Here is a 17500-nt window from a genome sequence, read left to right as displayed (position 1 = left end):
TAATAATCTAAAGACTGCAGTGAGTATATTAAGAATCACTGTAAGTAAAAAATCTTGTAAATGTTTCAACTTGGTGTTATCAGATTTGCTTTGTAAAATATCTAGAAACATTAGAGAACATTACTATTTGCATTAGGGAATGGAAATGTTAATAGGTCCTTATCTCTTTAGAATCAGACATGGTGGGATTATAAGAAATAGAAAATAGATTTGTTGGTAATAAAAAGATTTTGCTATTAATAACAGCACTCTGCCATTTATAATACCACTGGAAAACATGCAAAGTCAGCTTTAATAATTTGTTTTCTTCTCCAGCACAAACATGGTCCACCAAGAAGGGGTACTTTGTGTCCCTTTGCAATGTCAGTACTCTTTAATTATGTTCTGAAATCGAAGTTGTTAAATTGCTTCTATTCAGCATGCTGCAGTGATGCAAGCTCCGGAAGATTAGTATCAGTGTAATTACTGTAAACGATTGGGCTGATTAATTATTCAGTGCAGTAGTGTGAGAGCGATGCACATGATAAAGGGCTGTGAAACAAACCTCCTCCCCTTGTCCTGCACACAGCCCTGTAGAGGAGAAGAGAGGAGAAAAAAGAATAGGGAACTCTGAGTGAGAATTCACATGTATATTTTTTCTCCCCAGTGTCTCGATTTCCAAGCCCCAGACTGACACCCAGGCTGAGCCGAAAGCGAGCACTGTCCATCTCGCCTATGTCAGATGCCAGCATCGACCTGCAGACCATGATCCGCACCTCTCCTAACTCTCTGGTGGCCTACATCAATAACTCACGCTCCAGCTCCAATGCCAGTAGCTCCTATGGGCACCTCTCAGTCGGGGCGATCAGGTACAGGAAAGCCTACTGCTATGTTTGGTTATTCATTTTTCACTAATAAATCTGATCACTGTATAATCCTAATTTCAATTCCTCTTTTCCTTTACCTTCACCAATCAGTCCGTCGTTTACATTCCCCCACCCCATCACGCCTGTGGCATACCAACAGTTTCTGTCCCAGCATCGAGGGCTTAATGCATTTGGCCACACACCTCCCCTAATACAGCCGTCTCCCTCCTTCATCAACCGCCAGCAGTCCATCGGAAGTACCACAGCCCACAGCACCAGCAGCAGCAACCCCAGCACAGAGGCCAACCAGGTGAGCCAGCTCATGAGAGAACAGCAACCTTCTGAGCACAACAGGAAACTTATTGGCTTATGTGGTTCAGGCATATGCATTGTGTATGGAGCAATTTAAAAATTATATATACTTTCTTGTTTTTCAATAAACCCTCTAAAGACCAAGGCATCTTTCCTTTGTGCTAAGTGTTGCTTCCACCTCCTCTATCAATCCCATGTAAACATTAAGACTGCATAGAATGTAAACTTCCTCCAATTCACTGACCCACTCTCATATCCAGACACCCACTAAATCCATTTTCATTCCATTTCATTTTCAAAACTATAAAAGCGCACGCACACACACACGCACACACACACACACACACACACACACAAGCAGTGATGAGAAACACATTTCCCTTGCTTTTCAACAAAACCCTGTCAGTTACTGAGTTATGGAAAACATTGGCCTACACTTTACTCTAGTGGTTGGGTGGGATTTGGAAGATATCCCTCCAACCCCCATTCTTTTTCTTCTTTCTCCATGGAGGAACTTTGTGCTCTGAGAGCGCTGTCTTGTTAAGAAATTCATCTGAAGATAAAAGTCTGCAGCCTCACTCTCCGTGGGTTATAAGAGAATTTATAATCTCATGAATGCACTTCAATCTTATGAGGGCACTCTAACTTGTTTAGTCTCTGAGTGAGTTGCTTTTTGAAAGATGAGATGTTTAACATGACACCTCTGCAGAAGTAAAATCTGAACGTTATTGGCAGTAACTGCATTGCCAACATGGTAACTCCAGTTAGTCTCCTTTTGACTTTTTGGTCCTTTCTCTTTATTTCTCTAACCTTTGTGCCACCAGAATGCAGGAGGAGACTCAGCAGTCAGCAGTACAGTCAATCCTATGATCACCAAGAGGTCAAAGGTGAAGACAGAAGTGGACAGGACATGCCCTATCTCCCCTTGCTCTCAGGTATTAAGGTCGCATATTCAAGAGTTAGTTAGTCTTTTTGGGGTTTAACCTGTCTAACACTCATAAACGATTTAATAGGTATCATAAAATTGTATTTATTCTCACAGCATTCAGTAGGATTGAAAACTCCACCTGTGACATGGCAAAGACTGCCCATTTCCTCTATTATATCTGTTCAGTAAACAGTGCCAGATAGAACTGTCTTACTGACAAATCAGATAAACATTACTTATCTGACAAGGCTCACATACTCTTTTTTTGTGATTTACTTTGGTAAATATTCACCTTCATTTTTGTGTAGTGACAGTGTGGTGACCATGTGGTGTATACAGTTGATATGATGTATACAGTTGCTGAGTGCAGTTGAGAGCCCGCTGGGAATTCATGAGAAAAGTATAGCAAGACAGATAGAAATATTTTGGTGTTATAGCAGCATCCACCTTTAAGAAAGCTGTTTGGGTTGCTTTTCTGCTTCTTATCCTCACACGTGGCTACCCTTTACTGTCTGTCATGTGCTGCTAAATAAACCCATTCACTTTTGAATCACTATCAGACAAAATGAGCGAGCAGACAGGGATATTGGATGTGGCTGTAAAGCATTCCATTCGCTCACCACATTAGAGAAGGTTTGGCCCATTTAAGTTTAATGCCAGAATCATTAGCGCTCAAAAGCATTCTAAACATTCCCAGACTCTGAGAGGAAAGCGGCCTAAAAAACGGCTCCAGAAGCAGGGTAGAGATTCACAACAGCGCTTAGTGAACACCTTCAGTAGCAAAGTTCTGCATCCAGAATCTCAACACATGCACAACTAGGAACAACTAGGCAACAGGCTCCAGACTAGCAACTAATGATAAAAAACATTTAACACAGCCCTCTGTTGTCCTACAGACTGACTAAGTATATGACCCTTTTTACAGGATCACGTGGAACTGAGAGAGGAGCTGGATAAGGACGAGTGCAAGCAGGAGCCTGAGGCAGTGTATGAGACCAATTGCCACTGGGAGGGCTGCTCTAAAGAATATGACACACAGGAGCAGTTGGTGCACGTAAGTGACAGTTCTGTGCTCAATCATATATCAAAATGGTCTGAGTTTATGAGTCAAAATTACCCTAAGTGATAATTTAATATTAGCAGATGTTTTAGTTACATCTCAGTGCAGGATCTGTGTGTATAATTAGAAAACGGAAAAAAATTACAAAAGGAAATAATAGTTAACAATTAGGACTAAAATAGCTTAAAAGGCCAGCCTATTTTTATAAGAAGCCTATTCATGCTCCTGTAATTGTTCTGTTCCTGTCACTGTCACACGTGGAATTTAACGAGCATGCAGATGCACATAGAGGTGCAACCAGTTGTGCTGGAACTTTCTCTTCTCACCAAGACACTTAAACACACACACTGAAACACACTCAGGGTCTTGGTCTCTGTTTACCCCCCTGGACTTTGGCCTTGCCTGAGGCCCAGCAGTAAATCTGTCGACATGCCCGCAGTTCTGATGCAGCTCCCCCAGTCGTGGCACCTCAGACAAGTCCCCCTGTGATTAACAGCTTGTGCTCTACACTATGACAGAAACACTCATAGCCAGTCAGACTCTTCACCAGGACTAAACACTCTGAGCCAGGCCAGCTCCTCGCAAAGAGCACTGCCTCAGCAGGGGTTCAGGGGTCAATGGCAGTGGCCTCTGATGGTCCTCCTATTCCAGGCTGCCTAAACTGGGCAGGTCTGAACCAGTCGAAATGTCTGTATGCCAGCATATATGAGTAACTTCAAAACAACTAATTTCTACAGAAGTAAAGACATAGTGTCTCCAGTGGTTGAAGGTGCGCAGTTGTATGCAGGCTGTTGTCCTACAATAATTACATATTAGTAGAAAGTGTTGTAAGAATGGAAATGCAAATTGGAAAAGTATTATTATTAGAAAGGAAGAGGAGCAAGAAAGAGTCATATTATTTAGAGGCCAGAGAAAAAAGTCTTACAACTCCTCCCTCCCTACATATCCCCTTTGGCCCTTAAGGCTTTAATCTGTGCTTTTTCCATATAAACTAAATTACACACCTTGAGAAAGAAAAATATGGCATGGTGTCTGGTTTTATCTGTTGCATGTAATCATTCTCCATAACTCTAAATTATGGTTTTAGTTCAGTATGACAGGCATAAGCCTCAAATTGGATGTATATTCCTAACCACGTGCATATTAAAAAATAGACTAAATGTAATGCATTATACAGATTCTCAGCTAGTGTGAAAAAAATAGTTTCAAAGAAAATGCAAAGAGAATTACTATCCCTTAGTCTGAAAAATTCAACATGAAGCATCATTATATTAGTATAGTTCAGTTGAGTGAATAATGTTTTTAAAAGGCTGACCCTTGATGGAAGGGTTCTGTATTTTTTGTAATGTGAGAATGGAGATTTCTGTGCCCTCCGGTGTATAGAATGCCCTTCATGACCAGGTCTGCCACCAAAGGGATCATACCTCTCTATTGCATGTATAAGTGCAGTCCCCATTACACTGTGTTTGAATGTGATGAATCGGAAGTTCTGTGACCCTTTGGTAGATGGAATTTTTTCATGCCGTAAGATAAATTACAACTCAAAGCACCATTGTCACTGCAGTGTAACAGAGTGTGTTAGAGTGCAGTATATCTGTAACACACTTCTCTCCTTACAGCACATCAATAATGACCACATCCATGGGGAGAAGAAGGAGTTTGTGTGTCGTTGGGAGGAATGTTCACGAGAGCAGAAGCCTTTTAAAGCCCAATACATGCTGGTAGTCCACATGCGGCGGCACACGGGAGAGAAGCCTCACAAATGCACAGTATGTAACACGGAATCAAGCTCATTCTCTGTGCACACTTAAAATGGCCTCTAATGTCTGTTCATCTCCCCCAATATGTTAATACATGCAATTATAGTCTCAGAAATAGAATAATGCAATGCAGTACAATAAGTGCAACAATAATGCAATGCAGTGCAAGCCTGCAAGCACCACTGATCAATAGAACTTTCAGTAGAACTTATTTGTTTATAGCACCTATTATTTTTCCTCATTCCGATTCAGCCAACAAGGCATACTTATTTGACTTTGGGAATATATGGAAATACTGTTTGCATGAACATATTGAATAAAATCTTCAGTTCCAAACTTAATGCAAATTTTAGGCAAAGATCCTATTAGAATCTAAACTTAGGGTTAGGGTTAGGGCAAGTTCTGAACTTTTTTATGAGTTCAACAAGGATAATACCAAGACGGAATCCTATCAGACTATTCCTTAATCTAGTTGTAAAGGCTCTTGTATGATTGTCCATCAGTGACAGAGCATCAGTTAAAGTAAACTATGAGGATATGGACTGTATACATAGTGAAAAACCTATAATATCTGTTTTGCCCATTATGCTGATAATCATTGACTGTCCTCTCTCTAGTTTGAAGGCTGCTCCAAAGCATACTCTAGACTAGAGAACCTGAAAACCCATCTGAGGTCACATACTGGAGAGAAGCCGTATGTATGTGAACACGAAGGTTGCAACAAGGCCTTCTCTAATGCTTCAGACCGAGCCAAGCACCAGAACCGCACACATTCAAATGAGGTAGTACTACTGACATTTGTACTCCTATCTTTCCTAATCTTTCCTCCTAGGACAAGAGGAACAAGTAAGATTGATAATTATATGAACCAAAAATACTGAAAAATATATTATTTTTGTCTCACGTTCCACTAGAAACCATATATTTGCAAGATCCCAGGTTGCACGAAGCGTTACACAGACCCTAGCTCTCTGAGAAAACATGTGAAGACAGTTCACGGTCCTGAAGCACATGTCACAAAGAAGCAACGTGGTGATGCTCCTACAAAACCACAACCACCTAAAGGGAGTGGGGAAAATGAGGCCAACAGTAAGCATGCTGGGAGAGGATCGGAGGGGTCAACTGAAGCCAGCAGCACCAGCAAAGGTGTGGAGGACGGCCTACAAGTCAAGTCCATTAAGACTGAGAACACAATGGTAAGACATTAATTTGTTCTATTACAGTACTAATCTGAATAAATACTTAAGCATGTTAGAATATTTAGTACACACTCAATTAACAGTATATGCGGTATTCTTATACATACTAATATGTTTCCTTTTAAATACTATTTTGCTTTATTAACACTTATTGGGTTGATTCTTGAATATCTGTCATGCTTTAAATCTTATGGACAGACTTTACTCAGGTGAGCGCAATCTATATCTTGTCTTTTTCTGCAATGTGAGACATTAATTTACAATCCACCACAATAGTACAGCATGTTTCATGTGTTTAATGACATCAAAATTATGGTCATAACACTCTGGAGTTAATTTTTTATGTTCCTGCATGTAACCTTTATTTTTACATCTCTTACATGCTGTAAATATATGTTTATATGTAGATAACGGTATTTTTGACCCTGGGTTTGTGCAGTTTTTCCACACATCTCACATTTCTGTTCTTTGCATAGCACCATTCCTCTTATCTGACCATATTCTGTTCTGTTCCTCCATTGCCACAGAGCTGCCAGTTTCCTCTGTAGTGCAATGAAAAAAATCATCTAATTAATATTCACAGACTGGGACTGCTGTGTGTTTACTGAACAAAAAGCTTTATACTGTCATCAAGGAGCACTTTTTAGTTTAGACTTGGTCAGAACTAGGGACGTGACGGTGAGGAGATTTTCCCACCAGTTAATCAACGTGTGACAATACCAGTAATATCATTATCACCGGGGGTGGGGCCGGGGGTTTTTTCCCCTCGCTTATGAATGCGTGCAGCTATGCGCATTTCACTTTCGGTTTCGAATTAGCGGCAATTCGGGGCAGCACTTGCTTGAATGGTGGGTTCATTATTATTCATAATGGGAAAACACAACAACTACAAAACAGTACAATCGCTTATATTAAACATAGAACTTTTGAAACCAAATCTTCAGCCATCGTCTTTTCAGTCAGCTCGCCTCACTCTCCGTACGTGCTAAATGAAATCTGACTCCTGCTGATCTGTGCTGCGACTCTGACTCATTCGGCTCATGCTTAATTGACCAGACGTGTTCAGTTTTTAATTGTAGCGACCGTTCTCTAACGGAACTAAATTATTTTTATTACTATAAAAAGGCAAAACGACAGTGGGGGCGGTGCCGCGGTGGGCAATGATGTAATCGGTGTGCAGCTGAACACCGTGTAACACCAGGAACACCGACTATCGCAGCAAGGCTAGTCAGAACTCATTTACATCACTGAATCTTTAAGGTTTGAGCAAACAGACTGTGCAATGCAGTTATTCATACTTGCTACATATGCTATATAACCATTCTGTCAGAAACTGATTTTTTTTTTCCTTGTTTTAGATGAACTTTGTTAGTGCAATTGTTTACAAGTTATATCTAAACAGGTATTAAAAGAATAATTTCCTACCCATTTTAGATGTATCACTCCAGCCCTGGTGGTCAGTCATCATGTAGCAGTGAGCAGTCACCACTTGGTAGCACCACCAACAATGACAGTGGAGTAGAAATGGCCCTACACAGTGGAGGCAGTTTGGGGGACCTGTGTGCTCTGGATGATCCCCCTGTGGTAGACTCCACAGGTTCCCCAGGGACTTCAGCAGGAGTAGGCCTCCAGCTGCACAAAAATAGGGGGGGTGTGCTACATCTTGATCAAATAAAGAAGGAGAAACTAAAGACGATGAGAGACTCCTGCTCCTGGACAAACTCAACTCCACAAGTCCGAAACATCAAGCTGCCTCCAATACCAGTTGTCGGTGAGTATGCTAGCATCTGTTGCATTTGGAATGTGACACATGTAAAGACAGTAACTGAAGAGAAGCTCTTTCATTATACTGCTTTTTCTCCCCTTCAGGTTCTCTGCTGGAAAGTTCAAGTACAGGCTCTCAAAGTGTTGGCATGCCAGGGCAACGCTTCGGAGACTTCCCCTTGTGTGAAGTGACACTATTGAATCAGCTGAAGGAGCGTAGAGATAGCACCACAAGCACTGTGAGCTCAGTCTACACACTCAGCCGCAGATCCTCAGGCATCTCACCCTGCTACTCCAGCCGGCGCTCCAGTGAAGCCTCACAGTTTGGGGGACGCAACAACATCAGCTCAGCAGACTCTTACGATCCTATCTCTACTGACCTATCACGCCGATCTAGTGAAGCCAGTCACTGTGGTGGAGGTGCTTTGCCAAGCCTGCTCAGCCTCACCCCAGCCCAGCATTATCGCTTAAAAGCAAAATATGCAGCAGCCACTGGGGGTGCTCCACCTACACCCCTGCCCAATATGGATCACATGAGTCTTAGGACTAGGATGGCCTTGTACAATGACTCTCAGGAGAACTCGGCTCATTTATTCCAAGCCCGGACTATAGCCACCTCAAGGCGCTGCAGTGATATGACTTATGGAGTCCCTGGTATGATGCCTCATGAAATCCCAAGTAATATGCCAAGGAGAGCTAGTGACCCTGTTTGTCGGTCGACTATAGATCCTCTTTCCTTGCCTCGTGTTCAGCGCTACAACAGTATGAGCAGCATGAACCCTTCCCGGGTGCCTCTGGGTGATCATCGTGGTGTTAACTTGCAAAGCAACACCTTTTCTGACGGCAGCTTGCATCGTCATGCCTTCAACCAGAGGCCCCCTAGCATCTCAGAGAACGTTGTCATGGAAAATATGGCCATGGATGAAGCTGACCAAACAGAAGAGGACATGGTGCTTCCAGATGATGTAGTGCAATACCTCAGGTCCCAGCATGCTGGCTCAACTCAGGATACTGGTATGGCCTACAACAGTGGTCAGCCACAAGTTTTCAAAAGCAACCTGACCTCCCAGCAACACCAGCAGTTCTATGGACAACGACGCATGGCCTTGGTTGATGAAAACATGAATCACATAGAGCAAATAATGCCCCCCTGCCAAATCAGCCCAGGTTCCCAGCAGCCTTTCCCAGCCTCTGATAGTGTGAATAAGAGTCACATGCCTGTACAATGGAATGAAGTTAGCTCAGGTACAGTGGACAACTCAGTAAGATTTCCAAAGCAGCAGCTTCTCAGAGGCAACTTGGCACTGGTCCAGCAAAAGCAGAACACTGGCCCTTATCAAAGCTTTGGGTCAAATCAGCAGTCTGCACCAATCAACCAAAATTTGGCTGTTCCACAGCAGGGCTACTCGCAGAGGAACACTCAGAGGACAAATCCCATTCAGCACTATAGACAATCATATGTCAACCCCTGTCAGAACCTCAATGAGCCAACAAAGGCAGACCCAGGTTATAAACAGGAAATCAACCATAATCTCTCATCAGGAAATACCTACCAAGGTCCAGTACGCAGTAGCATGGCTCTGCAAAATCAAGAAATGCAGAATTACAAATCTGGCTACTCCCGCCTGGAAAACCAGCAGAATTATATGCCGTTGCCCCAAACAGCTGTTCAAAATGGAGGCAGAGTTTTTCAGCCTAGGCCCCCACCCGAACCAAAACCTTCAAACAGGCATCCCACAGGTTCAGGTTTGCCCCATCAAGCTGGTTATTCTCTGTCCAGTACAAGCTCTGATTTCAACACTTCTGAGGCCAGCCCAAAGAGACCTGCTGAAGCCACTCATTTCTGCAGTGGAGCTAATACTGTGTTCTATTCAGGTGAGATCAGAATGTTAGACAGCAACATAGACTATAACTCCTCAATGTCTCCTTCTGCCAGTCAAGCTGATTATACTACAATGGCAATGATGGCATCCCCTGGAATCAACCAGGTTACCAGCACAGTGGACTCGACTCAAACTGCTGAAAATACTCAAATAGACTTTGATACCATGTTGGACGACGGAGATCATTCCAGCCTGATGTCTGGCACGCTGAGCCCTGGACTCTTGCAGAGTCTTTCACAGAATTCCTCACGACTCACTACTCCGCGTAACTCTGTCACACTGGCCTCAGTGCCAGCAGGTATTAGCAATATGGCTATTGGTGATATGAGCTCTATGTTAACTGCCCTTGCAGAAGAAAGTAAATTCCTAAACCTGATGGCTTGAGTATTAATGCATTGAACACTGAGAAAGATATTTAGCAGACTGTGTTTGGTGATCTTTCTATCTTTTGTATACATTGTATGAATGACACTATAGATATATGTGACACAACAGACACTTATGTCCAATGTGGATCAAAATATGTACATATATTTTTTATGAGATAAAAGCACTGATGTATTACAGTAAAAAAAATTACAGAAGGTTAGGTCCGCATTACCAAATGCCTGCATTAAAATTGGAATGGACTAGGATATGCAGTCAGACTCAAAGAACTGCAAAGATCTCAAGATGGCATATATCCGAGTCAGAAAGCCATATGTTTCACTTATCATGAACCATTTAAAAGCCGTCCAGGGTAAAGGTCACATACCAGCTTTGGACAAATCAAAATTTCCCTTCTTCAGCAGTGCACTTAGTAGGGGTTCACTAAGTGCCTTCCCAAACAAAATACACATGCAAAAAGTCCTGTCCAATTTATGTAATCTTGTACTTAGTTGCAATGGTAGATATTTGTGTTCCATTTCTTTTTTTATTATTTTGTTAATAGTTACTGTATGTTATATGCATTAAATTGTGTTAATTACTCACTAGCAGCACAGATAATTTTTTTTCTTTGAATGTCAATATTGGGCAGGGGTATCCAAACTTTTCCTGTTGGGGCCACACTCTCTCCGTAATAATCTAAACAAATAAATAATAGGTCTACTTGATTAATGCTGCCTTTATTTTATCCAAGTGACTAACTCAGTAGGTGCATTTTAAACATGTTCTGCTGAATGCTGGATAGTGTTGTGTAAATAAATATTTTGCCATTTTCACTCAGCAGTTAATGGTTCTAACAGGAACAGTTATGTTGGATTGATGAACTGCCGTCAAGTCAGGTGTAAGTCTTTGTATGGAGATTTGAACTACATCACAAAGGTGACAGTTATTTTGGATGTTAATCAACCCTTGTTTAGCCTCATTAGATAAAATGATTGCTCACATATATATTTGTGGAGACAGCTGAGCAGTGTCTGTGGCATCAGTGCTCACATCACATAGTACTGAATAAAAATCAAATGCACCTGCTTTGCCTGTTACTTGCTGCTTTAGGTTTGTTGACAAATATTCAATTAGCCGGGCGACTGTTTCTTAGACAACAAATTATAATTTCAACACGTTCTGTTACAATGTCACCCTGTACAAAGCGTTTTCCGGTGGGCTATAAGCCCTTGTAGCAAACACTTTTGTTGAGCTGCCAGATCTTTCACCTCTGTTATCGTTTAGCACTAGTACATGATTTGAAAGCGTGAAGTTATCTTTTAAAAGTATCTCAGTTTTGGTTTCAAAATCTGATTGGCTGAGCAGCATTCGAAGCCTACACACGCACCTGTGACCACATCACTATAATTAAATTCTGTATTAATGTGGCAGGTTTTAGTAAATAAAGCGATACCACTTACCGCGGTGGAGTTGGTTTTATACTGGACATTCGTCGCACAGTCCAGATTTCTCAAGAAAAAAACACACAAAAAAGGACAAAATATGTATTTTCTTACTCTGGAGTGGACAGACAACCAAATACAACTGAATATATATTTTTTAATTGTTTCCTGTTATAGCCAGCTGAAGCTAATCTTTCAGAAATGCAGGTCATCAGCGCTTTATAGTAATAGAGTCAATAAGGGGCGGTCTAAAAAGTTAATTACATGTGCAACTGTATAAGATTCTATTAAGATTATAGTCATCTACTTATATTTTAGCATATATTTTAGAGTTGGGGTACTCGATCCCGGACTCGAGTCCAATTATGAACGAACTTGGACTTTTTGTTTCGTCTCAGCCAGCTCAGTTACATCCGGTGCCACGCCAGAGGCCGTTTACGCTACGTTTTTGGTGATAACTGAGTGAAGAAGGCGCAGGAGAGTACGACATATCACACTCACTGTTTACAAGAGCCTCCCCAGATTACCGTGAATGATGTTAATCGCATTGTGAGGCAGTCAGCAGTTACACCCAATAGTAAGAAGGAAAAGGGCTTCAAATTAGCCTATATATTTCGAGGTACATTGACAACTGTGAGGGTAAGTATTCTCATGCTATAACCGAAGAGCGAATCTAATTAAGTCTCCGTTTCTGACACTTAATACCTGCCTTTGCATTATTTGTATTTATTTATCTAATTAAAGTTTACTTTATACAATAAATTATCTGCACTTGCATCCACCTCCTCCTCCAGTCCATGACAAATTGAGTACATGGTTCACTGTAATGGTACTTTTACTTGAGTTTTTTGTTTAATAAAACATTAATCTTCATTACATTTAATTTTAATTACTGTTGCAGAGTAAAAAAATATAAAGATGCATTTAAACATGGAAGACTCTAAGAGCTGAACTTTGAGGAGGTCTCACATAATGGGACATCAATTATGTGACGTTATTATTTATCAAAATAACATCCACATTAATGCCAGGACGCAAGGTTTCCCGTGGGGACGTTGACCAAAGCATCACACTTCCTCCGCCAGCTTACCTTCTTCCCATAGTGCATCCTGATGCCATCTATTGCCCAGGCACCCAGCTGTCCACATGATGTAAAAGAAAGCATGATTCAACAGACCAGGCCACCTTCTTCCATTGCTCTATAGTCAAGTTCTGATGCTCACATGCCCATTGTAGGGAGAGGGGACAACATGGGCACTCTGACCGGTCTGTGGCTGTTCAGCCCCATACTCAGCAAGCTGTGATGCACTGTCTGTCCTGACACCTTTCTATCATAGCCAGTAATAACTTTTTTCAGCAATTTGTGCTACAGTAGCTCTTCTGTGGGATCAGACCAGATGGGCTAGCCTTCGCTCCCCAGGCGCATCAGTGAGCCTTGGGCACCCATGACCCTGTTGCCAGTTCACCGGTTGTCCTTCCTTGGACCATTATGGTGGGTAGGAACACCAGGAACACCCCACAAGACTTGCAGTTTTGGAGATGCTCTGACCCAGTCATCTAACCATCACAATTTGGCCCTCTTCAAAGTTGTTGAGATCCTTACGCTTGCCCATTTTCCTGCTTCCAACACATCAACCTAGAGAACTGACTGTTCACCCACTGCCTAATATACTTAGCAAAAAAAGAAATGTCTCTTTTTCAGGAGACTGTATTTTAAAGATAATTTTGTAAAATCCAAATAAGCTTTACAGATCTTTATTGGAAAGGGTTTAAACAATGTTTTTTATGCTTGTTCAATGAACCATAAGCAATGATTGCACATGCACCTGTGGAACAGTCCTTAAGACACTAACAGTTTACAGGTGGGAGGCAATTAAGGTCACAGTTACAATAATTTAGGACACTAAAGAGACCAGAGGAAAGATGCCTAGGGTGCCTGCTCACCTGCATGAACATGCCATAAGCCTGCTGCAGGGAGGCATGAGGACTGCAGATGTGGCCATACTCAGCAAAAAAATAAATGTTCCTTTTTCAGAAGACTGTATTTTAAAGATAATTTTGTGAAAAAGAGACCTTTCTACTGAAGAAAGATGCCTAGGGTGTGGCCAGAACAATAATCTGCAATGTCTGTAATGTAAGAAGCCTAAGACAGTGCTACAGGGAGACAGGAAGGACAGTTGACCGTCATTGCAGTGGAAAATTACATGTAACCATGTGATCTATCATCTCATATTCATCTTTTTATCTCAAACCCAAATGGCAGTGTTTTAAATGAGATTGTATACATAAGAGGTACTGTATTTCATGTCTTTGTATATTCATGTCATGCCAATGCTATACACCCACAGAAAACCCAGGGTACGTCAAAAAAAATCTAAATGCATACAGAGCAGTTTCTATAGTTAGTGTACATAGCATTCAATATTAACAGTGGCAGGACTGGCCTACAGAGTGATGCAAGAACCATAAACATTGTACACATGAAGGGTAAGAAGGAAAGAGAACTGCTGGGGATTGGGAAGGTGGCAGCAAAGCAGGTAACAAACGGTTTCATTTTGACAGCACATTTTGTCGAGGATTCATTTGATCTAGCACCTGCTGACTACTTATGCCACTGGAATTCCATATTCTCTCAGAGAAAAGATGAAGGAAAAATAGCCTGAGAGTAAGAAACATTAGACATAGCAAAAGCTGAGTGAGAGAAGAGAACACAGTAATGATTAATATTACAGGTGGTAGATGATTTTACTAGGAAGAGTATATACAGAACTGGCAAAATATGTCCTGAAATACTGGCTTTAAAATACTTTCACATTTCAAAAAATGTGAAATTGCAACAAAGGCATTTGCATCTACATTCAACAGACAAGGAAGTCCACATGCAGCTGTCTTCTCTCTGGGGGAAGGAAGACAGCTGGGGAAAGGCAGCTGCTTCCCGTGGGGCTGGGCACCTAAAAATATTATAAAACTGCTCATTCAATGAAGCAGCTCAAAGCATAACTGACCCATTCTACCCAGGATCCTAGCTGAACCCCACACTGTAACCTCACATATACCTAGTGCAAACATCAATTAATACCATTTTTCCCATGGCAGGAAGAATTAAGGGATGAAAATTAAACTTGTATATTGACAAAATTGGTGATGTTAGCAATGATTTAGTAGTTTTAGTAGTACTATCACTAAAATATGTAACGGGACAGAGGTATCAGAGCCTTATGTGATAAAAGCAAAAATGTACTTCAAGGTACATCATTAATACAATGTACAGTAATAAATTTAACGGCTATTTCAAGGCTCTATATAATGTGTGATCCACTTGAGCAGACTTCCTTTCATCTGTCTTCCTAGTGTCTTCCTCGAGTCTTTATCAAAGGGAAATTGAACATAATGCACTCTTTTTGAAACAGAGAATTTGACCTCGGTCAGGATCTGAGGCACACAGTTACCCCTCTGTACATACTCAACTCAACAATGCTTTGGTCAACGGGACATCTCAGCATGAAGGGTGACATTGTAGTCAGATCCTTTACATTGCACACATTATCATAGCAGGCTATTTGAAGAGGAATATGTAAGATTCTAAGATTTCATATATTATATTATTATATATTCAATCTTATCAATATATTTAAGATTGTGAAATGAGTGTGGTGTCAGTATTTATATGACAAAAATGAATAATGGGCCTAAATTAGTCAAATGAATAAATAATATGAAAGAAGCTTGTTTCATTCTATGCACAATAGCCCAAAAGGCAAGGCCAGAAGGAATTTGGGGATTATACAAGAACAAAGAAATTACCACTACAGATTTGCAATTTATTGAAATGTTTTCTATCAATAATAAAAGATTTGTCTATTGAATTAGAGCATTGCCCTATGAATTATAAGGTTTCTTTCCACCACCCAAAAAAAAAAACATGCAAGTAGGTAGCTTGGCTAATCTGAATTGTCCCTTGGTTTGAATGTGAGTGTGCATGGTGCCATGTGATGGACTGACATCCCATCCATGGTGTATTCCCACTCATCATTCCCCAGATTTGCTTTGGCTTCACCTTCATTCGTACATTCATACATATATACATTAATTCATTCATTCATACATACATACATACATACATACATACATGAGATGCTCTAAATCTTAGGTGCATGCTGTCCTAGTAACTTAAAACACAAGCGTAGGGGAAAAGTGGCTTTGATGGTTTTAATTCTAGAGAATTTAGATTTTAAGTCAAGTCTTCTTTACTTACAGTACCAAACACATTAGATACAATAAAAAGTCATTTAAAGCATCAATTAAATAAAAAATACAAATAAGCTTAAATAAATCAATAAATGAATAAAACAATAAAAAGCATTCACCATCACCTACACGTGTGAGATTATTTTGGAGATACCATCTGAAACAGATTTTTCCTATTTTTTCTGACCATTTTGCTACATTCTTATAACTTAGTCCATTGATTTTCTGAATGTCCAAGTCAACTGCTTTCTTTTAATTTACAATTGGCTTTATCCGCTTGAACTATCAAGCACAATTACCTCATTTCAGGATTGGAATCTTGGAGATCTATGAAGCAAAGTTTAAACAAAGTCTCTATAGTAAGGGCTTACTACTCTCTTATGTTGAAGCAGCTGGGGCAAGAAATTTTTTTTTTTGGGGGGGGGGGGGTTGGCGGGGGATAGGGTTGGATGTAATGGGAATCATTCTTTAAATATGATCCAGTAGAGGGAATGTGAAGGATGCTGAGATCCAAAGGAAACTAAACACATTCACCTGTTTGAGGTATAATTTACTATATATTGTGAAGTAGGTAAATCAGCAAAAGAAATTTAGGGTAAAACAAAATGTTTGTTAATATGTTCGCCTCACACCTCCAGGGTTGGGGGTTCGATTCCTGCCGCTACCCTGTGTGTGCGGAGTTTGCATGTTCTCCCCATGTTCTCCCCCAGTCCAAAGACATGCATGGTAGGCTGACTGGCATGTCCAAAGTGTCCGTAGTGTATGAATGGGTGTGTGAGTGTGAATGTGTGTGTGATTGTGTCCTGCGATGGATTGGCACTCCGTCCAGGGTGTACCCCGCCTTGTGCCCCATGCTCCCTGGGATAGGCTCCAGGTTCCCCGTGACCCTGAAAAGGATAAGCGGTATAGAAGATGGATGGGTGGATGGATGGACCTCTTTTAGTAATAACCTTAACACTCTTGTACACTTGTACAGCATTTAAATGCCTTGTTTACATGTTTTGTTTTTTTTGTGCTTATTTTATTGTATATACATTGTTGACATGTATCTATCTATTTATCTATCTCAAAAACAAGCATTAAACACAAGCAATTTAAAACTGGCTATCAGGTTTCAACTTGTGTTAAATATACCAATTTCATTTAGAACATGAATCATGGGATTGGCTTTTGGCCAATGAGACCATTCTTGGGTTTATAATGACTGCATGGGTCACAGGGGTGAGGAAGTAAAAGCAGATCAGAGGAATCATGGGCCCAGCGGGCAGGACAGGATCCATAAATCTACCTCACTCAAAGGAAACCATCTTTTATTTTCCCATTCAATTAAAACAGTCTCAATCCGAACATTGTGTGCAAGTCAATATGCAAGGGAATCCAGAACTTATGAAACAAGTAAAGAAGTAGTTCAAGAGGACACCCTTTTATGTTTAAATCGTGTAACGTATTGAGGAGCATAAGTCAATACAGTGCATCTTTTCTCTTCTTTCACTTTGATCATGACGCATCATGGCAGCAGAAATGCCTTTCATACTCTCAGTTTATAACTATGAAAGCCAAAAAAAAAAGAATATGAATTTAAATCAAGATGAATTTATTTCAACTGGATAGTAATAATCGCTATGGATGCAATAATTTTAAAATTAAGGTCATTAATTGAAGACATCATCTAAATTCAGTTTAGATTCTG

General features: G+C 40.7%; 1 protein-coding gene across 1 annotated transcript in view; it reads left to right on the top strand.

The window, feature by feature from the left end:
* The window catches only part of gli2a (GLI family zinc finger 2a), a 71743-nt gene extending 59535 nt beyond the window's left edge, over positions 1-12208 (top strand). Inside the window, exons 6-14 of the mRNA XM_053626726.1 lie at positions 647-848; positions 957-1155; positions 1982-2092; positions 3011-3139; positions 4765-4914; positions 5523-5687; positions 5820-6101; positions 7539-7875; positions 7974-12208. Coding sequence (XP_053482701.1) covers positions 647-848; positions 957-1155; positions 1982-2092; positions 3011-3139; positions 4765-4914; positions 5523-5687; positions 5820-6101; positions 7539-7875; positions 7974-10135 — 3737 coding nt within the window. The 3' untranslated portion in view covers positions 10136-12208. The remainder of the gene's footprint in view (positions 1-646; positions 849-956; positions 1156-1981; positions 2093-3010; positions 3140-4764; positions 4915-5522; positions 5688-5819; positions 6102-7538; positions 7876-7973) is intronic.
* Positions 12209-17500: the final 5292 nt, after the last annotated feature.

This window comes from Ictalurus furcatus, chromosome 6 (assembly GCF_023375685.1).
Source record: "Ictalurus furcatus strain D&B chromosome 6, Billie_1.0, whole genome shotgun sequence".
In the NCBI taxonomy this organism is placed as follows: domain Eukaryota; kingdom Metazoa; phylum Chordata; class Actinopteri; order Siluriformes; family Ictaluridae; genus Ictalurus; species Ictalurus furcatus.
Note: the sequence above shows the minus strand (reverse complement) of the source record. Positions and strands in the feature narration are given on the sequence as shown.